A 21,777-nucleotide genomic window follows, 5' to 3' on the forward strand; every position below is an offset into this window, starting at 1 on the left:
GTGGGTTTCCTGTACCTGACTCCTTTCTGGCAGGTTTTAAAATGGTGCCGAGGTCCAGAACAGGACGAGGAGGTTGAGCGGGAGCCGGGCTGGTGGTACAAGGGAGGGGTGGTGGTGGTGATGTGCGTCTGTGTGTCTGCAGGGCCTCTGTCTTTGGAAGACTTTGGCGGGGGGGAAGTTGGTCTGTAATTGATCTGCAATTGCTCGTTGGGAGTACTTTTGACAACGGAATTTCATTTTCTGAAAATACAGTCCGGTTTGTCAACAATACAGCTTTTTTCTAGAAGAGAGATATATCCTAAGCGGCTGGTGCACAGAAGCTGGGAATTCTGCCTTTTTTCCTCCCATCCATAATACTGACTTGCTGCAAGTTTTCTGATGTTTGATCAGGAAACATCACCTGAATTTTTACAAATGCTGAGTACTAATACAGCCTTTGACCACACATTCCATGTATGGAGGTGCTATAGTGTGTCCTTCTAACCTTTACTGCTCTTCCAGGTCTCTCTTTTATCACACAAATGTTTTTAAAAAAAACCCCAGCTAACAGACATCTGTTTGCCCACATGTGCCTGTTTATGGTCAGTGACATGGGTGGCACTCACTGTTCACCCGTATAAGTACTTTCATTTTTGCCTGTTTGAATACAGTTAGAGTTTGAGCTAAGCTCAGAGACACCGTAAGGACTAAGGTGGCCTACTTAGTCTTTATTTATGGGTGTAGCTGTTCTGGTAAGTAAATACACTGTAGATACCTGACCTTTGTCCTATAGACCTTTCCTGTTGCTGATTAAGCACTGGTTTCACTGACTCTGAAGCATGTTCTAGTGCTTTTTCATTTATTTACTGTCAGCCTGACGATAGCAGCTGTTAAATTTATCTGCGTCAGTGTTAGTAACAGCCTACTCATAATTTTCCCAAAGCAGCCTATAGAAAGATTATATTGAGAAGCTGAAGCCTGGTAGGCAAGCATTATTGCCTCCTTATACTAGACCAACATGTTTCAAGCATGGATGCACATTCACCATGGGACAACTCAGTGAAACAGGAAGAGCAGGGTGCTTTGAGTACATAAATCTAATGGACCTGCTTTTACTGCATGATACTGTAGTGTATTACATATTAACTTGCAGTAATAAATGTGGCAAAACCAGTTTTACAAGAGCTATTAAAAAAGATGCCTCATACATTATTCGATGTCCTCATGTACTTTTATATTGCAGAGACGGTTTCAATTTCACATTTGTAGTGCATCATCCGCTGAAAAGCCTTGTAATTCTGTGGCCTGGGCATAAAGTGTGGTGAGCTCGATGTGTGTATTGTGTTGTATAGAGCTGTAGTTACTCTTAGGTCTGATAAGGATTTGAATGCTCATAAATAAGTCGATTATAAAAGTAAAAAGTGACATCAGTTGGTTGCAATTCTTCTAGTAGATTATATGAAACGATAAGGATATCATGCTTCAGTTGAAGCAGAAATGCCTTAAAAGTGTGTTTGAAGATACTCCCAAATGTTCAAACAATAGGACTAACAACTTCCTTTCCCAAGGGATGATAACTATCAAAATACTCTTGCAGTAAGGATGACTGATTAATGCCAGGAGTGAATTTGACACAGAGATGCCATCATCTTCTGGAAATTCAAAACTTAGTATGTTTGATATGATCAATTTTATAGTTACAGTTATTTTATAAATTTGGAAATGAAAAATTAAATTGTGCAGAACTCAGTCATTCTTTAGCTAGTGTGTTTTACATATTTTGTTCACAAAGTGGTATAAAAATCAATATTATGATGTGTTTACCTATAAATAATTCACAATTCAATCACACATTTTAAAGAACCTATTTATTTGTAATGATCTGACTATTTTATATTAAACAGTTACAAACTTCATCTGCCTTTTCTTCTCTATAATATATTTGTATTGACCACAATTAAGATTTAAAATTAAAAGTGAATAATAACATAAGAAGTAGGGTTAAAGGCAATGTCCATGTCAGGTATCACAGGATCCATGTGAGCTAGACTAATTCAAAGCACTTCATTTTACTGTCAGGTTCCAGCTTTAACTTGTCTATCAACCATTCTGGGCACTGGCACGGGGAGGACCAAGGCAAGTGTGGGAGTTTGAGTAAGCAGCAGCAGGCGAGGAATGGGAGATAATACTGGAAGACTGTGGGAGAGGTTTGGATAAAATAATCCGTACTCTCCTTTTATACAGAATTGGTAGAGAAGACACCCTGACCCACCATGCAGGGTGGGTCTTCAGGGATGCTCAGTCTTTCCAACTGCTCAGATGTGACTTGGGAGCTGCTAAATGATGACTGCTCCCTTTGCCTGCCTTTATCCACGGCAGTGGGTATGGGCGCACGCGTGGGCGCTGCTCCGGCAGCTGGTCCGTTAGCTTGCCACCCCTTCTGAAACACTGCTTTGCAGCGCAAAAGGGCTTGCCTTTAAAAATTACCTAGCTAGAGCTTTATCAGAGGTTCTTCCATCATTTTTGCTGCTGCCAATCAGTATTCCCCAGTGCATGAGTCATAGTAAGTACCAAATAATTTAATAATATTGTTGCAGGAATTAGTGTAGCTCTGACCAAAAGAAAAAATAAAAAGGCCTATAAGGTGAGTAAGCTTAGTTACTTCTTTTCAGACAGGAGATTTTTCTCCCTAATCATGAAAACAAAGCCTTGAGAGTCCCAAACCAGCCTCCTGAGGTATCTTTGTCAAATAAGTAAAAATTGGGCCAAGCCCAAACAGCTGCTTCAATACGTAGGATGCTGGTACTGCGATTTAAGTAGAGCCTGCTGTAAAAGGCTGAGGTTTTCTCTACTAGCTACATTATTGACATGCTTCATGCTAACCTTTCAGTAAACATATTGTTGTAAAATCTCTGATTATCCCATCTCTGTTATATCTGTGAGGGTCTCTATTAACTCTGCAAAAGTAGGACGTCCTTCAGGTTTCTGAAAGGAAAAGGAGAGGATAAATTTGTATTAGCAGATTGGTCAATTATAGTACCAGACTTTAGAAGATGGTTACAAGTATATATGAGCTACCACTTAAAAATTACATTTTATTTTATTAATACAGAAGAAAAGATCAAGTTTATAATTTGAGGGAAAAAAATAATCTGTTCTTCATGACACCAGCAGCATGAGCACAGCCACTTTTCCAAGCATTCCTAAAATTTCTTTATATTTATTTCAATTCTGGACCAGAATTCCTATAGGATTTCTCCTCTGCAACGGGTCACTGGAAAGCCCTACCTCTCAGGAAACCATGATACTCAGGAATGTTTCTTGGGTTGTTGAAAAAGGATCTTCCCTGCTGTATCATTTGATATACTGCAGCTCAGTATGGAACAAACTGCTGGCTGATGGCAGATAGAAGAGAGAACTTAGTCCCCATCCCCTCTGGGCTGGCTGGCATCCCAATGGATGTTTGCAGTAAACAAGCAAGCTAGACGCAGTTTAGATTTCAGTCTGTTAAGCTTTTTTTACTCAGGGTCTAAAAATTTCATGTAGAGTTAAAAGATGGGCAAGAAAGGAGAGGTAGGATAAAGGAGACAATGGTAGCAACAACGTTCCCCAGCTACTCTTGCTATATGCCTGACTATTTATATGAAAGCGTTGCACACAAAGCTCTTCTGAAAGTACTTTTTATCTAAGAATTAAAGATTCATTTCCTGTAGACACTAGAGAAGGAGGGACCTTAAGGGACTACTCAGATGGAGAAGGTGATTAAATCAATGTTTGAATAACAATACAGAAAGAAATAGGTGCTGGAGAAATGGAGAAAGAATATCAGGTACTAAATCAGAGTGGAGAGGGTGAAAGGGATGCAGCCTAGGAGCTTTTTAGTGATGTACAGAGGTACTGATGTACACCTGAAAAATGAGGTTTAAAACCCACATTTAGTGGGCATACCCGCTTTGCATATGAATGTGTTAAGGTTATCATTCAGAGCAGAGCTAGAGAAAGCTAAGCAAGATACAGAGGTGTGAAAAAGGTATTACGTTTGACGCAGTAGAGAAGTGAGACAATAGTGGCATATTCAAAACCAGGGATGGTCTAGACCTATTGTACTGATGATGTGCTTTATATTTATTAGATGCAACAGTCAAGAGAAACAGAGGCTTGTAAACCTAGGTGTGATTTGTGAAAAGCATAGTGAGAGATACTGAGGATGCCACAGATGTGAAATAAGGATTTAATGCCTCAATTTTTTAAGGTTGCTTTTAGATCCACATTACGAATTAACAACAAAGTAATATCACAGGAAAAAAAAGAGAAACAAACCTCATGCCAGCAGCTGTACATGACTTTGTACACAGTATGTGATGCCAAATATGGTCGATAAAGTCGGTTACCCTGAGAAATCTCACGGACAACTTCAGAATTTGACTTACTTTCAAAAGGCATTTTGCCTTCTGTGAAAACTTCCCACATCAGTACACCTAGAAGTGAACGAAAATATTTAGGACAAAACAAAAAACCCTAAACCCACAAGCTATTTCACAACATCCGAAGAACAAAAACCACTCTTGACTTTTTGTGTATTGAAAAATGCGTGAAAATATGGGCAACCTGAGCTGAATGGAGACAACCACAAACATTTTCAACTAATATAATTCTGCTCTCTTTTAAGTCAGCTAAGGTGGTGGTCCATGAAATTGAGATGAATATACATATGGCTAATGGGGACTTACCAAGAATGCACATTTCAGTCAAAATCTAATTTTTAGGCACAGAGCCTTTCTATTGAAAAACATACTTGTTCAATATAGGCAAGATTTGAAGAATGGGAAGGACTAAAGCTTAAGATAGGTAGCATGAATAAAAAGTTACACTATCCTAAATCACATCAGTAGTTTTAGGGAAGCACGGTATGTTGTACGTTCACCCAATCAACTCACCAAATGACCAGACATCTGATTTGCTGCTATATTTTTTGAAATGGAAGACTTCAGGAGATGACCATTTGATTGGAAACTTGGCACCTGAAGAGCTGATATATTCATCATCGATGACATACCTAAAGAATGACAGGAAACAGCGTATATTTGAATGATAGTTCAAGAGCAAGCAGTTCTGGAGACATTTCCACAGATGGTTTATAATTCCATAAAAATACAGTGTCAATTTAGAAACAAGGAAATGGTATCACTAATTTAGTACAAAATGCACACAGATACCCACACTGGAAGCTATGTACTTGAGGAGTTTTCTGTTTAAATGAATGATTTGAATTGTTCATGAGAAGTATGTCGGAATAAAAGATTTTAATACCATCTGTAAGACTGACAAGATGGATGTTATTGTCATCGTCCAGGTATATATTGATAGGACAAAACCCTTCACTGTGGGCAGGAAAACCAGCAGCAGTAAATAATTATTGTCTCTTTTTAAAAGAGTCTACCTTTTCAACCACTTGTTGTACCCAAACACTACTGGTAGAGGGCTACAATTCCAAACTGCCCAGCTTCACAGATGGAATATCTGGCACATTGTTACAGAAGCAACGCAGAAAGAAATGTTCACTACATACAAGGCAACAGCTCTTGCAGTGCACTGGAAAAGTAATTTTCTTTGCCCAAGCTCATAGAAACCGACCTCCCAGATAAGATGAAATTATGTGCCCAATGCAAGCATTTATAGGCCAACATTTTAAAAGGCTGCTAGACCGATCCCTGCATACATACAAGCTCTGTGCACATTTTCCCAGTATTAATGTTCCTGAGCAGGCGACAGATGCGCACTACGCAACATTTGTTCTCACGGAAGGCATAAAGCATTGGCACCTTTTTAAAGGAGGTCACATTGAGAGAAATCATCTCTTTTTCTCCCTTTCTTATTTTGGTGCAGGCACAGAAAGGTGAGAGGTTATTGGATAAGGAACATACTAAATACCAGTACAAAATAACCAGTAGTGGCAGTTGTGTGAGCTCTGAATAATTAGATTCTGTTCCTGTCACCTCTCCATGGTTTCCCGGGGAGAGTGAGTGCCTGTCGTAGGGCCACACCACTGGTCTCCACTTCTTGGCAACAGTGAGCCATTCAGGTCCATTATACTCAGACCGGACCCTGACAGCCCCTTGGTCTCTCGCTGTGTTTTCGGGTGCATTTGGATGAGTCCAGACCCCTGACACTGACCTTACCCTTTTGGGGAGCAGTGCAACCAGTGGGCACTGCCATGGTATAGGACAGCCTTTTGAAAAACAAATATTTAGTTAGGAACTGCTGGGGTGTTGTAATCCTTAGGTTAGAAAGAGGAGGCAAAACCAAAGGGAAAGGTGAGGAGCATGGCTGTGCTCATCTAATGACTTGCTGCTGCAAGGTGAATGTCACCACCACCTCCTCCTCAGAGCCATGTGCTGCCTTTCAAGCTCATCTGCCTCCAAAGTGAGCCGACTCAGTCTACGAATCCGGCAGAAAAACCAGCCAGTAAAACACAGACGTGGAGAGCTTTGTACTGGGCTTGCAAGAGCAACGAAGGAAGGAGTGAGACAACCCCTTTGGGTAGCAGTCGGTCATTCGGTCACCTCAGCTGTAAAATATAGCACACCCTCCGGGGGAGGTCTGTGAGGGCAGAGCTACCTTCCTCTGGCCTGTGCTTGCCGGAGTGCGTTGTGCTCTCTTTCCCCATCTTTGGCTGGTCCTCTCATTAAGCAGAAAAACCACTTCCCTGCTAGAGCAGCACACATCGCGCTTCCTGCCTGCCCTGCCAGCCCTCCCTGCCTCCTGCCTGGCCTGCTCAGCCGCCGCCGCCTCTAAAGGTCAGCACCAGCGCCCAGATCTGTCCCCAGGGACTTTCTGCCCTCCCGCTGCTCAAAAAAAGTTGGGGAACTTGTTTCTTCGAGCTTCTGGCAGCCCTGCGCACCCTGGGCATTTCTCTGTCCATACACACTTCTGAAGTTTACCTGGCACTTTGGTCACCTGTCTTACACTCACCAATAGCAAGAGAAGGCCACGACATCCAGTTCATGGTACAACAGTTAAACAACATTATAATTTTCATCAGAATTCAAAAATTGACCGCAGCGGGATTCCCCAAACCCACGAAGGAAGCGGTGAGGTTAACTCAAGGTCATGCTGCAGCTGACTGAGACTAGGTACTCACGAAACCTGGGTCAACAGCCTCGTACCTTGCCATGCCAAAGTCGGATACTTTAACGATGTGCTCCGCGTTGACTAAACAGTTTCTTGCAGCCTGGGGAAAATGTGAGAAACATACCCAAAATCTGTGCTAAAGCATTTTAAGAAAATACAACAGCTGATTATTTTTGTTTCAGGTCATACTGTTCATATTCCAAAAGGATATGAGTGTCTTGCTCAAAAATATAAGTGAATTTCTGGCTCTGACTCTGTGAACGTATTTCACTACTGTGTAGTTACACAAACATAGCATATATCAGCTTAAATGCTTGTAGTATGAGTTGCAATATTTTTACATATTCTTGCACGGTGAAAGAAATTTTAGGCTGCAGAAGTCTAGTTATCCAAGCAGGTATTTTCCTGAACACTAGCATTAGGACACTCAATGTGAATTTTTAAAAATGTTTTGTGATTTTTCATTACAGAAATCAGGAACTCCTTGGAAATTTTCAAGATTTTACATTTCTTCAGGCAGCTAAGGAGGAGAGCAGGAAGATTTCCTCTCTGCATCCAAATGTGAGCACTGGAAAAAAAGCAGAGAGTAAAGAAACAAGCTCCTTTCCCAGCATCAAGGTAAGGCAGTGGGGAGCAGAAAAAATGTAGATAGAAAAAGATTTTGTTAAAAAAAAAATCCTAATTGTTGCTTATCTTTTGTATTGCTATGATTTTGGTTGTGTTGTGATCACTCCATAATACTCTCTTATTGGGATGTCCTAACACTAGCCTGCTCCATGCTAATATCCCAATTTTCTCTGACCTCTCAAGTGTTTTTTCCAGCTGGAAAAACTTCTCTCAAGTACTTTTTCCAGCTGTCCATGGACAAAAGAACAGATGAAAAGTTTTGGTTTACAGCCAGGAAAACACTGTTGGCTTATTAGATCCTCCAGGGCTGAAGTCTTACAGGACACATCAGTGTCCCATAAAATGCAGTGGCACGTTCTAAACTGCCAATTTTTGTCAAGAACCTCAGAAAACCTATTGTACTTACTAAATCACGGTGAATAAAGCTGTTTCTTTCCAGGTATTCCATCCCTTCGCACACATCCTGGCACATGCTCAGCAGCATGTCTCTGCTGAGTTTCCCTCGCCTTTGCTGAAGGTAATTGAGCAGGCAGCCGTTTTCCATGAATTCAGTCACAACGTAGAGAGGTTTGTGATGTGTGCACACTCCGTAAAGCTGGACCAGCTTCGGGTGGGAGAGTTTCCTGTTTAAAATTGCATTTTAGACAGGCTAGCATTTGTCTTTGGTAGGTAACTAGACCTTTGATTCTCATGATGGTTTTGAAAAATACTTTCAGTACTCAATAAACAGTATTCAATTCAACTGGCCTCAGAGTTGTCCCACTATCTAGCACATTTCTGCCTGCAATTTCCTCCAAAAAGTTCACTCTTTGAATTCATAATTGTTCATCAGTTACATAAACGCAGTGAATGCAAAGCTTGATTCAGATGATATGAAATGGATAGGTCTAGTTATGCCTGACTTTCAGGCAGAGCACATAACCCTGCAAGGGTTTTTGTCTTCTGGGCTGTGCCAAGACCTGCTCTGGATAAATCCCTAATTTGCAAAATTAACAGAAATGGTAATATAGTTTCTCAAAATCTTTAGTTAGGTATGAGCTCTGCCAGTGGTCCTAGAGGAACTGAATTATGGATGAAAGAATAGTTGTAGGAACACATTTATTTATCAGCACATTTACTCCTCATGGAGCTCCACAGCACAAAGCAGTGCACGCTCTAAAGAAAGAGTCTGGCGATGAGCGCAGCAAGCATCTGCATCAGTCCGATTCAGACCTGTCTAGCAGCCTTTTTGTCCTGCACATCCACTATTCCCATCAAACTGGTCTGTTTTAAATGGAATTAGGCTATATTTATTTCTTGGTCATCTCAATGTCAACTGCCAAGTGTAATACCTTTTGTACTTACATCATCACTTTGGCCTCCTCGATGAAATCATCTTCAGACATTGCACCTTCATTGATGGTTTTGATGGCAACCTTGATGGTTGCTTTCCATTTACCGAGCTGAACAACTCCAAACTGCCCACGACCAAGTTCTTTCATGAATGTCAGTTCAGATGGGTTTAATTCCCACTCCTCTATAAAAGCAACCCAATATGTTACAATAGTCAGGCCAGCTTTCCTAAACCATGCTCCAGAAGACATGCCTTGCTATTTGCAGTTAATGCAAGCATCGAAACAGCACGATTGTTCATCAGCTATAGCATGAGTTTTAAATACCTGAAAATTTCCACATGCTCATATATGTTTATATGTGAAAGTTATTTTACAGCTTGTAGAATGTGATTAGTGTTTAAATTGCTTAATGTAGGAATGTCTGAGGCTTGAAGATAAGGTAAGTGTTTAGCTTTGATTGCATATGAGAACTTTTCTGTCATTATCATATGTGTTGTTTTTAACTCTGAACCAGTTCCAGAGGGATAGCATAGCTACAGAAATAGTTACTGTCTGCCTCTGTTGTAATAACCACAATAGTTCTACCCTTCAGAAATATTAAGCCTTGAGATTCATGGGAACATAAAAGATACTCAATTTTGGAGGTTCCTATTATCAGCCAGATGGTATGAAACTCCTGATCTATATACATAAAAATGGCATTTATTGCTTGTTTTCTGTAATACTATATAAGATTCCATTCTTATTTCTAAAACTTGCAGAACTGACAAAGAAAATCTTCCCCATAAATAATATTAATTTCTAAGCATTTAAATAAATCAAATAGACTTTGAAAAGCTAGTAAATGTATATTTGAGTCTTAGGCCCACTTAGAAAAGTCCAGACAGCTCTGTGAAATGCACTGGTGGTTGTAACAGAAGCACAAGAGTCGCTGAACAGGACTCGAGTCAGGCATCTTGTTTGGTACTGACACCTTACCTGGAAATGCGTGTCTGTTTCTGGTGAATATGTGGCTGTTTATGTGTTTCTTATTACCAAGAAATTTTACAGATACAACTTAATTATTAGCTGGGTGAATGCGATCTAAATCCTTGCCTAGGCAGATAACCAAATCTCCACCAAAAGAAGATAAAAAATTTACCGTAACTCAATGCTGCTGTTGCTGATGAAGAACATCCAGCTGATCCAACTGGATGTCGGAGGCGAGTGATAAGACCTGTAGGGGACAAAGCAACAATATTCTGTTGACCACTTACTCCATTTTAAAGTATGCTGTATCATACCTCTTCTCAAAGAAAAATATTTGGAATTTGATGTACATTTCTTATTTCTTGAGGTTACTTTTCCTTACAGCTTGTTCAGATAAAATGCTACAGTGAGAAGAAATGGAGGAAGACTATTCAATAGGGCCCTGACTACAGAAGTATCTATACTTTCATACAACCAAAAGTGATACTCTTGTTTGTTTGTACGATGTTAGTGATCTTAAATAAAGGAATACTACAATACTATGTCACCCACCTAAGTTGTCTCTTCCAGCATGATTTCTCAGGATTGTTTCCCATTGCAAGAAATGTTTTTGTGTCTGTCATTCATTTTCTTTGAATTCATGAGCCAACAGTACCAGTGAGTACATCCCTCACCAAGGACTCCCTGCGTTCATTCATTCTTCGGTTACTTTCAGGTCCTTTTCTACTTAATTTGTTTCCTACAATCCTCCTCCCTGTCCATTCCCATGTCTTCCTTCCTCACTAGTGTGAGGGATCTCTGTGTTTTCCCATCTCCACTCATTCAGGGTAAAAACATTTTATATTGTATTAAAATAATGGCCAGAACCAAGGTGAAGGGTATCTTTTAATGGTAAAAATTATAAAAGGCTGCCCTCAGTCAACGTTTAGGAGTGGCTAATTCTAGTAGGCTGCAAACCAGCATTAGAGAGTCCTTGTGCTCCCTAATTCTGCCTTTGATTGTTTGTGGGGTGGGGTTTTTTTTTGCCAGAATCAGTAGAACGCTGCCTGCTGATGCACAGCACAGCTCCTGCTTTTATTAAATTGCATGCATGCAAGTCCTGTTGTAGACAAGGCAACAATTAAGACCAAATTTCATACAAGACCCATTCAGTCAAATATGAACATGTAGATGCGTTTGACAGTTTCACTTCCTCCATGGTATATGCACACTACAGCTATGACTTTGGCAGAAAGGCTCATGGCATATTTGAATTCATTAGCAATAGAAAAACTTCTGTCTCTTTTTATAAGGAAAGTATTAGGGAAGAGTGATTTCCAATCTCTCAAAGTCCTGAGGAGCTTCAAATCATCAGCCGTAAAACCTTATCAGCTTGTATGCATTACCTGCAGCATTGTGTTGATGATACTCGATGAGTTCAGGAACAGATGAAAAGAGATAGTTCTCTGCTACATAATATTGTCCCAAGTGATTTTTCTTAATTTGATAATGTCGAATATCTCCACTATGACTTCTGAAATCAACAAAGGATTATAGTTTTAGTAAAAGTAATTTATACTATAAATCTGATTAAGTTTCACTTTGAAAGAAAGCACAGAAAAATCTGAAAATTTGGGGTACAATTCTCAACTTAAAATGGCTGTGTGTAGCTGGGATACTGTTTCAGGAAAAAAAAAAAAGAAAGACTCCTTGAATGGATCTTTCTTCCAGCTTTGGGAGATATTGCACAATGGTTTTTATTGCACAAGTATTTACCCCTGTATCATTGCATCCATAGGAAATAGCCGTAGTGTTTAACAGATGTTGCTCCTAATTCATCACTTATTTGAATCTAAGCTTTTAAAATTAAAACGCTCTTCATTACCTAAGTTTCCCCCCAAAAGTTAAAAACATATTCACGTACAGTGTGAGATTAAATTTTCTGTTCTGCTTCTCCAAAGCCTCGTCATTGGAGCTTTTTTTTTAATACATTTGCTTTTCTGTATTTCTCCACATTATCTGTCTGTCTTGCTTTCTGTATGTTTTGCTGCCCATCTACCCCTGCTTTCTGTGAGACTCAAAATGAAGAAGTTAAGTTTGCACTTCAGGCTGGGGGTGGCTGCTGAAGGTTGGTACCCTACCGCAATGGTGGGCCTGTGCCCAGCACAGGAGTGGTGGGGAGGGCTTGCCGCACCTTTCTGAGGAGGGGAGGGAGGGAGGAAGAGGGTGGTGGTAGCAGTGATGCTTTTGCCTTGCTTCTCTCGCCTCTGGCTTGCTCTAAGAAGGAGAGAAGGAAAGCAGATGCTGCTGATGCAGGAGGATGTAGGAGGGCTGAGGGAGGGGGATATGAGGCAGCTTGGGATGGCATAAGTCAGTGCTGTAGGTGATTGCTACTGGTGTGGGGGAAAAGCGAGTCCTGTGGCAGTCCGCCGGCAAAAGAAGTAAGACTGCACAGTGAGGAGGTGAGGTGATTTTAGGAGAAAACCAGGAGGCATTTGGGGACAGCAGAGTCTGGGATGAATTTACAGTGCGCAGAGCCTGCAGAGAAGGGAAGCAGTTTGGTGCGGCGGCCAAAGGCTGTGGCGGTGTGGTGCGGTAGCCATGGCACTTCATGTAGAAAGAGAGACAAGAAGATGCGAATGTAAGGTCTTATTGCCTGCATTACGTGGATGGGATGCATGGCTTTCACAGCAGATTATTTGAGGAGGATTTCAATGAGTGCAGTTAATCTTGTCTTGGCAGGACATTTGCACCCTGGCTCCCAGCTCCACTGCCCACCGTCATCTTTTCTGCACACATTGTAATTAACTCTGCATGAACAGCACTGCAGTGGTGCCCTGCTCTTGTGCACTGCATGTGCAACCTACCCACTTATCCTGAGGAGTCTGCAGGAAGCTTTTCCATCACCTCTTGATACAAACCCTAACCATTCAGAGCAACTCACCCTTTAGCCCGCGAATACATGGACAGCGTAAGAAGTCCCTGTTGGCTTGAATCTCTGACAACAAATGAGCCTTCTTTGGACTGAAAAGAAATCCAAGTAGAGTTATTTTCTGCTTTTGAGCTTGCATAATCCTCCATCAAGATAGGACTCGCAGCTGATTACCAAGTTCTGTGGGATAGCTATGACTATTTGGGAGGGGGATAAAGCAGTGGAGAATGGGAATTGATAGCCAGGTACGTAGCAGAGCAAAATTACCCAAGGGAAAATACTAAGTGCCAGGCAGTTTCTTGGAGTTAAATAATTTAGGTGCATTATAGTCTTCAGTGTGAAGTAGTGAAAATGCTTTGATTTATTAAAAAATCAAATTGTACAGATCACTAGAAAAAAAATACTATAAAACAGTTCTATCTGAGATGTTCTTCTCTGGTCTGTCTTGTCCAAGCCTTGTGTTAGTCCTTGAGCAAAGACATAATAAGTTTAACTGAGTTAGGCACTTTGGTAAACTGATAGGGAGTAGAATGCAGTACAGATTGTTTGCTCTATACATAAGAAAGACGCAGGGGTTTTGTTAACCTCTGCTAACCTCACTAATTTACTCGCTACATGGATTTCAGTCTTCAATATTTCATATAAATGACGAGCACAGTAAACTGCATGTAATTTGATTTATCTAGTACGGAAAATCTACATAGAATTTGCTAAGGCTACAACTTAAAACTCTGTGAAGTCTGGATAGTCTGCACAGTACGCTTACCCCAGAAAGCCTTTTTATTTTAAAGTACTTTCTCTCTTACTGTGTACCAAACAGATTTGGATTTGACTATGGTAACACTCTTGATGTGTCTACCGATAGATCTTGCTAGATATCGTTAGCTCTCTATATAACTCAGTTACCTTCTGGTGCAAGAGAAGTTCTGCCTGGCTTCTATTTATGTTTTTGCAGTACCACCTGCAACGAGGAGACAACATATCCTTTAATTTCAGCCAGTAAAAATTGTTTGGCCTGTTTCACAAAAGTAATCCATCTTAATAGTTGCACTATTCCCAGTCCAAAAACCTGAATAGAACTATCGTTGTATAGAAAAGTCTCTTAATTTGGAGTGACTTTATTAGACCACTGTAAACGTGACAACTTTTTTCCCCATTCACTGTGATTAAATATGAGTTCAAACAAAAGAAAGACCAGGAAACAGTTACGTCAAACTGTGATGAAATTTACAGTCCCGGATGCTGTGTCAAGCCTCTCTTCTCTAGAATTTTGCAGAATTTTACTCTTCTCTCCAGTAAACTAGGTTGAAGTAATTGGAATTATCTTCTATTCAATTAATTACATGTTCACAACAGGAAAAGATCAGAATATAAAAACATTATGTAGTAAGCCTACAGAAATAGGAAACATCTGGATTCTGACATTATGATTTATGAAAATGAATGTTGTTGAAGTGCTCAGTGTTTGTAACTTCACATTACACTCTCTGAGCAAATATTTCCAAATCAAAATGGTTAATTCATTCTAAGAGCAATTTTTTGTAACAAAAAAAGAGAGATTTCAATAAACACCTGTTCACGTCTAATAAAGATTGAAGGATCAGGCACTGAAATGTGTTGCTGCAATCCATTTTTTGAAAAGAAAGCACAATTATAGTTTTCAAGGGTACTTACTCATATGTTTCTAAATTACTTTTCTTGTTCTCAGTAACATAGTTGCTGGGAATTAGACCTTCGTTTCTGAAACAACATATTGGGGATAATGTTATAGTATGGTGTAAAATATTAAGGGGATTCAGATATACCTCTTCATTTTGTTGAATTACAAAGGTTCCTTATGCTATTGGCTATGTCATTAGATACTGAATCCCAATGTGGGAATCGAAGAGAAGTCTGAGTTCTTTCATCCCAGGCACAATCTTTCTGTCCCACAACTGTGGATGGCTACTGAAATGAACAAGTCAGCTGGGATAGGTATTTATAGAGTGCTGAGAGCAGCATGTTAGTGGCAATTCTCAAGTCAAATCAAAAGAAAATTTAGAAAAAAATATATTTCTTCTGAATCAGAAGCCAGCCTCTTCATTTCTGGCCTATACAAAGCTTTTATATGAAGAAGTCTAAAGTGTGTGCTTGCATGTATATACAAAATAATAATCAGTGTACTCTCGCTGCAAATACAAGTTAAGAAAAAGCATTTTAAAGTATTTAAAGGTGAAATCTGAATGAAAAGGAGGCAGTTATTATATAACATATAACCGTTCCCAACATCAGAGTACAGGATACACTGAAGAAAATGCAAAGAAGAAAGGGGAATTACATGAAACAAACATAAATGTGGAAAGGATCCTAACCGAAGCTGTCTAGCTCTCTAAAGCATCCAGGAATTTTGGATCAGGTATTTTGTTTCAGGCACATGTCTTAATAATCTCTGTGGTCTTTATGAAGTGTTTGCACATATAGACTGCATTGAAAAGCACTTGAAGTATGGAAAGCTGGATTTGCACATGGCTCAGAGCCCAGTAACTCACATGGTCCTCAAATGCCCTTATGTTGCTCAGGAAATTGCTGAGTCTAGGACTTAACTCTGAATTCCAAACAGATTCTAGATTCCCCACCCATTTCTGGGGTGCCAAACACTGCTGAATGTCTGCCCAGTCAGTACATGTGCCTCATGAACACTTTCAAACCTGCCCCTAAAACGTCGCATGTGTCTCATTCTCTCTGCCTGCTTTCGCAGGGGTTGTTTTAGACTTTTTTTTTTTTTCTCTGTGTAGGGAGATTGAAAGAGATGCCCACTCTCTTACCCATGTTGGTCTCTTGCCTTCCACCAGTGGGGATCATACTGTTCGAGGATAATGTATTCTTCTGACTTCTTGAGTGGTAAATCTGAGGGTCCTCTAGCAAAAAAGTCATAGAGCGCAATAACTCTGGGTTTTTTTGTGTAGTCTTCCAAGGCCCCGGCAGGTAGAGGAGGTAACGGCTTGTTCTTTAACTGCAATTGCCTCTTACACTAGTAAAAAAACCAAGTATCTTTCATAATTAGTCTTTTCTCCCTACTATTGCTTGCTTAATTTCCCCACTATTAAACCATGTCAGTAACTAAAAGGAACTCATTGTGGTCATTACTTCCCCTTGGAAAGCACTATCACCTCATCACTTGTAAAACAGCAAGACTTACATTTGAGCAGTTTGATGTAGAAGCCAAAATTATAATGGAAAGTACGGTGAAAAACAAATAAGCCATCTACCTAATCTACATGGTACGAGTGCTGGGACAACTCCTCAGCTGGTGTAAAAGCAGAGCAGCATTGAAATCAGTGGAGTTACAATGTCTGGAAATTTGGCCATTTAACCGGAGAATTAACACAGAGGGCGCTGCAGATTTTCTTAGCAAATCGGCAGGAACATAATAATTTTCTTTTGCATCAGGTTAGGTTCTAGCTTTGCACTTAGTTATGCTTTGAAAACTCAGATTAATTCAACTTAAATATAGTAAAACTGAGATGGACATTTCACATGCTGGCTGAGCAAGGTGACCTTGCATCTGCCCAACAGGGCAGTCCCACCCTTCCCATCTCCATCACCCAAATCCAAAAGTGGGAGAAGGAACCACCTTGTCCATGACAGCGAGCTTGGGAAAACTCACTGTGACCCTGTATTTACATCACTATGAATCTTTGGATGCCTCTACTCTGTAGTTTTTATGCAATGAAGAGCCTTCTATGCTCAAGAGCTAGTTACTCCTCTGCTCATTCTGGTACTGAGCCACTGTATGGCACATCACCCCAATTCTCTCTTTTCACCTGCCAAAACATTACTTACCCTGTACTTCTGAGTGGATGCATAGGAAACACCTAATTGTGAGGCCGAGTACTGGGTCATGAGGCCAGTATCAGGGTCCAGGTTCATTTTTGTTCTCATTGCTCTGATTTTGAAAAACATGAAGTATTTGTGTGAATACATACCTATAAATATTCACATAAGAACATTCATGCATATATATGCCTGCCTTCATTAGGGTTATGCAGGTTAGAGTGTCTTGAAACTTCTGTATAATTAGCAGTTCTACTGAAAACAGAGATTTTAGGAAGTCCTTTATGTGTAAATATTTTGATCATCTTAATTGCTGAAAAGCTTAAGAATTTCACATACCTTTTTTGCACTGTGCAGCAGCAGCAGCAGCAGCAGAAAACAGACTGGATGGTGTGATCTGTGAACAAGAACATTTACCATATTTGCAGTGTTCCTGTTTGTTCGTTCACAAAACTTACAGAACTAAGGACTACTGTATGTGCTTAGCCCCATTATTAGCTCTGCGAGATATCTAGCAAATCATTAAGGCTGAATTTGCAGCCACCAAAGACAGCAGAGCTTTCCTACCACCCTACCTATTTGTTCTCACTGTCTCCTTTACAATGTCTTAGCAATTATGAGGCCATGTGATGAGTTAAATCAGCTCGCTCAATCAGCAAAAATAAAGAAAGAGATCTTGTCAGCCAGATCAGTACCAATCTGACTGATCACACCACTCTCTACAAGCTCTAACCAGTGCAATGAAGGGGATGAGAACATCATCAGGGGCAGGAGGTGGAGAACTGTCCCCTTCAGCACTGACAGAATTTTTAGATCATTCAAGCAAATATAAAACCACACTTGCATGACAAGCTTTTTCTTATTGTGAGGTTTATTAAAGGCGACACACTACATTCAGTTCTTTGAATTAATACTGACTTCCAGTTTCTGTTGCAGCCATTAATATAATATACGCATTAGCCCAGGTTTAAAGTGCTAACAAAAGATGTACTTTACACTTACGTGCCAAGTGGTTGATAATCCTGAGAAAAATACATTGGACACATCATCACATACATCATACATTTAGAGAGAAATCAATCCAATATATCTTGCATGAGCAGCAGAGAGGATGTGGTATTAAATAGGTCGGAAGGCATTAAGATTTGAACAAGGTAAATAAATGGCTGACATCCGCTCTGGTCCACTTCTACTTGGGCCGAGACCTACTTTCTCCAATTTGTGCTCCCACGGCAGTTTGAGCCAGGCTGCGGCAGCTACGGTCCCGTCCGCTTTCCCTCTGCACTGTTGTTCATCTCATCTCCAACTGAGCGAGACAGGATGCTAAACCGGCAGAGAATCACGCTCTGCTGGGTCGGCTCCCTGAACCGTCTCACCTTCAAGCATCACTGGTGAGCAGGTGGGAGGGCAGCAGCACCAGCGTGACGGGCTCAGGCTCTCGGGTCCGACGTACAAGTCTCTTAGGAAGCATGAGAGCCAGGCATGTAAAGGCAAGGCTCCCCTCACATTCAGCTGCACTGACAAAAAATAAACTTTATATCCCACTCCACTGTGTCCTATTTTTCTCTGCCACAGAGGTCATAGTATGAAAAGAGGCCTTAGGAAGTTATTTGAAATAGGCTTCCTGAGGTCTCGGTATTTTGCGGCTTTATATTTCTCATGGTATTTCTTTGTACAGTCCCACCAGTCCCTTCCACTTCATTTGTTTTTCCCTCATGGCATTCTGGCTTGTTGATCCTAATGACCTAATCCAGCCTGGAATAAATAGGATGTCCCTTCTGCTGTCCTGTGAAACTTTTTGCCAATGCCTGTTACCAACATTTCAGCCAAGTGTGCTGAGAGTATGCATCCTAGCACTCAAAACATTAAGCAACCTTACTACACAATGAAAATGTAATTATTTTCTCTATGAAGTCACATAATTTAGCAAATCTTGCACTAATAGAAGCAGAGAGAACGACAGAATGATAAGACCAAAAGTCGTGCTTAGTAGGAAGAGACCTGTCTCATAAGTGTTTTGGTTAGACTATTTATCTTGAAAGTCATGAGGCAATTTCCCTTAGACTGTTGCATCCTGTGAAGAACCTATCATGTGGGAAGCTGGCGAGCCTACATTAATCAGAAGACACTATCAACTGTTTGATAAAAGTTTCCACTGACAGCTATGCAAAATGCAGCAATTACAAATACACAAGCCAGCTGACACAGACAACTTTCCTTAAAGAAACCAGGCTGAAAAGATATGGGCAATGCAATTTATTTGCTGCATAATTTTCCAGTGTACATTGAACTGTCCCTCAGCTGTTTAAAACTGTGTTTCATAAACGGTGAACACCACGGGTGAAAAAATTCTTTCCACGGGTTTCTTTTACTTCAGCCAGTGCCATGAAGTTTAATCAATGTTTATAAAGTATTTAGTGACGCGCAAAAGGGAATATGACATTTGAAAGTTGGTCTGTTTCTTCTGATTAAACCATCTAGTCTAATTAAATATATTATTCCTCATCAGATAATTTAGTCTCCTTACAGAACACTTACCAGAAATATTTAGAAGCAGCACTGCGGCGTTTCAATGTAACACTAGAATAATCTTCTAATAAGATTTTAAAGATTTGGCTGTTACCACAAAAGCAAAGGGTTCAGGCTAGTGTTAGGGACATGTAATTCTGTCTTGCTTTTCTTTTTGAGCCCAGCGATTTGAACAAATTTATAGTGTAAGCTCAGGAATCCTTTTTGCCTTCAGTGAATTTCAGACTTTCTCTGTTAATAGATGCCTTTTGTGCTTGACACACATCCCCCTTTACTGTGCTGAAAGCAATTAGCAATAAATGAATGTATGTGATGTTTTTAAAAATATCCCAAGCATATACTATCTTAAATATTTAGTTCCTTGTCCTGTCCGTAAAACCACAGAAAAGGTATAGGTTAAAGCTGCAATTATGATGCTTCCTGGGACATGTGCTTCATCTGGTGAGTGGTTTTTCCAAGGGTAGAGTGTCTAACCCATTAAAGATCACAAAACATGACCAAGTTCTGCAGGCTAAAAGTTACGGCTCAGATTAGAGTAAGGCCATGGGCCAGATAAGCCCGTGCTGAACTGAACTGCTGGGTCCAGAGGAGCAGCACAAACTTTGCACAGTTCTGCCAAATTTGCTTCTCCTCATTCTCCTTATTGGAATATTTTAAGTGTCAAACCACAGCCTATCAATCCAGCAGGTATTTACCATCCTAAAGAGCAGCATTTTCTGCTCTTTGAAAACAAACCTATCTTTACACATCTGTTCTCGGCAACCTCACCGCTTCTGAAATTCTTTTGTCCATGCATTATTCCTAGAGCACTTGTGGAATGAATTCAGCAGAAATTAATACAAGCGTAAACTAATGCAGTGCAAACTGGTAATTTCTGTTCAGAAATTTGTCAAGTCTGTTAGAAAACATTACCAGGGAACATAGACAGAGAAAGGCCTGCAGTTTTGCAGAGCTAAGTCCTGCTTTAGTTAAATTGAATTAAGTCAGGAAGTTTTGACCTGATGGATTGGAATTTCAGCATCTCAGGCAAAGACCTATGTATTGATCTATGCATTTTACATTCTCTCTAGTCATTGGTAAGCTTCTTGCACAACACTTTTTCCTCCCCTTGATTAAAATCTTTTTGTGTGTGTGTGTGTGTGTGTGTGAGTTCCTAACTCACTACAGAAAGACCCAAAGCTGCTCTGTGATGCTGTTTTAGAAAGACTTGGCCAACACTGCAAATTGTTAAAGCTTTGATACACTGAATGAATAATTTGATTAAACTGGCTCGCATCTCCACCTTCTGCTAGCGGGCAAGGAAGATGTTTACACTGAGAGCTGGCTCCGGGTGCCACGGCGATGCTCGCTGCAGTGCTACAGGAAGCCGGCATTTCCTGCCTGAAGCTTCTCACAGCTACACACACCATCCTGCGACTCGGGCTCTTCCTTCCTTTCTTTTTTCTTCTATTCAACAGCCATCAGACAAACTAAGAAATAATAATAATTTTTAAAACCCTGCATTTTAATGCAAAAAAAAGAGAAAAAAATCCACCACACTATCTTTTAAAATGCAAATAAATTGAAAATAGATTCTTAGAATTTACTCATCGTTTTAAATATTTCTTCTTGATTTTCCTTTCTGCTATGCCCTAACTCAAATCACTGAAATCAATGGAATTATTCTATCCGACTTCCCTCAATTTTGGACCAAGGACCTTTTCTTAAGCAAAACACTCTGGATTTGTCAAAGGGCGCTAGTCACATACATGTTAGCAGGCCTTGACTCCCTGGTCCCTAACTCAAGTAACCATGCTGAAGAGTTCATAACTTAAAAATTAGTTAGTGATGGTATCAGTGAGAGTTGTGCTTCAGCAAGGAAGTCACACTTTGGATTCCATATTTTGAAGAGAGCAGAGACACCAATAAGATTTACCATGTTAGGAATGACAGACTGCTTGGACAGGACACAGGAAAGAAATATAGACTAACAGAAAGAACTATTGCATAATTTTTAATAATAAATTATTTTTTAAGTCTCTTGAAATAAAGTGCTCATGGATCTATCATTATTTTCATGTCCCACTTTTCTGTTTCCTACGTAACCAAAAATTTTCCCCAAAATTCCAGAAAAAGTGGTCAAATCTCACTTCTTTTAAATCTACAGGAAGGAAGGTTTCTCCAGCATCCACAGCCCAACTAGACCTTTCAGCCCACATTTCCCCGAGTTCTATCAAAACGTAAGCTATCAAAACACATTTGGCTTTGATCCTCAGGGTAAGTTATCATGGAGCAATTAAAGTCAATATCTTAAAACCTGGGTTTAAATCAAACAAGATGAGTATTTGAGCTGTTGAATATAGAATATGCTGAATCTTCCTTCTTCAATTGTGTGAAGAATTTAATTTCTCCAATTTCTTATGAAAACTTGCAACTTCAGCTGAAGTTCAGCCAATTCTGCAAATAATTTAACACAGGAACAAAAAAAAACGTAGCCCATTCCAC

At 40.1% G+C, this 21,777-nt stretch overlaps 1 protein-coding gene across 3 annotated transcripts; it reads right to left on the reverse strand.

The window, feature by feature from the left end:
- Window positions 1-1,832: 1,832 nt before the first annotated feature.
- On the reverse strand, window positions 1,833-21,723 carry LOC115341681 (tyrosine-protein kinase TXK-like). 3 transcript variants are annotated; one of them, XM_041125790.1, is made up of 14 exons: window positions 17,104-21,723; window positions 16,774-16,876; window positions 15,756-15,961; window positions 14,626-14,691; window positions 13,858-13,912; window positions 12,964-13,043; window positions 11,426-11,553; window positions 10,213-10,287; window positions 9,082-9,253; window positions 8,144-8,360; window positions 7,146-7,210; window positions 4,917-5,035; window positions 4,410-4,457; window positions 1,833-2,964 (listed from the first exon to the last, which is right to left on the reverse strand). In XM_041125790.1, exons 1-14 carry the CDS (start codon window positions 17,175-17,177, stop codon window positions 2,957-2,959), a joined length of 1,416 nt encoding a protein of 471 aa, XP_040981724.1. In that variant the 5' UTR covers window positions 17,178-21,723; the 3' UTR covers window positions 1,833-2,956. The 3 variants fall into 3 exon arrangements, with proteins under 3 accessions (XP_040981724.1, XP_029870895.1, XP_040981727.1); XM_030015035.2 differs by having other exon boundaries at window positions 4,300-4,457; XM_041125793.1 differs by lacking the exons at window positions 1,833-2,964; window positions 4,410-4,457 and having other exon boundaries at window positions 4,938-5,035; window positions 7,121-7,210.
- Window positions 21,724-21,777: the final 54 nt, after the last annotated feature.

Source organism: Aquila chrysaetos, chromosome 1 (genome assembly GCF_900496995.4).
Source record: "Aquila chrysaetos chrysaetos chromosome 1, bAquChr1.4, whole genome shotgun sequence".
NCBI classification, from domain to species: domain Eukaryota; kingdom Metazoa; phylum Chordata; class Aves; order Accipitriformes; family Accipitridae; genus Aquila; species Aquila chrysaetos.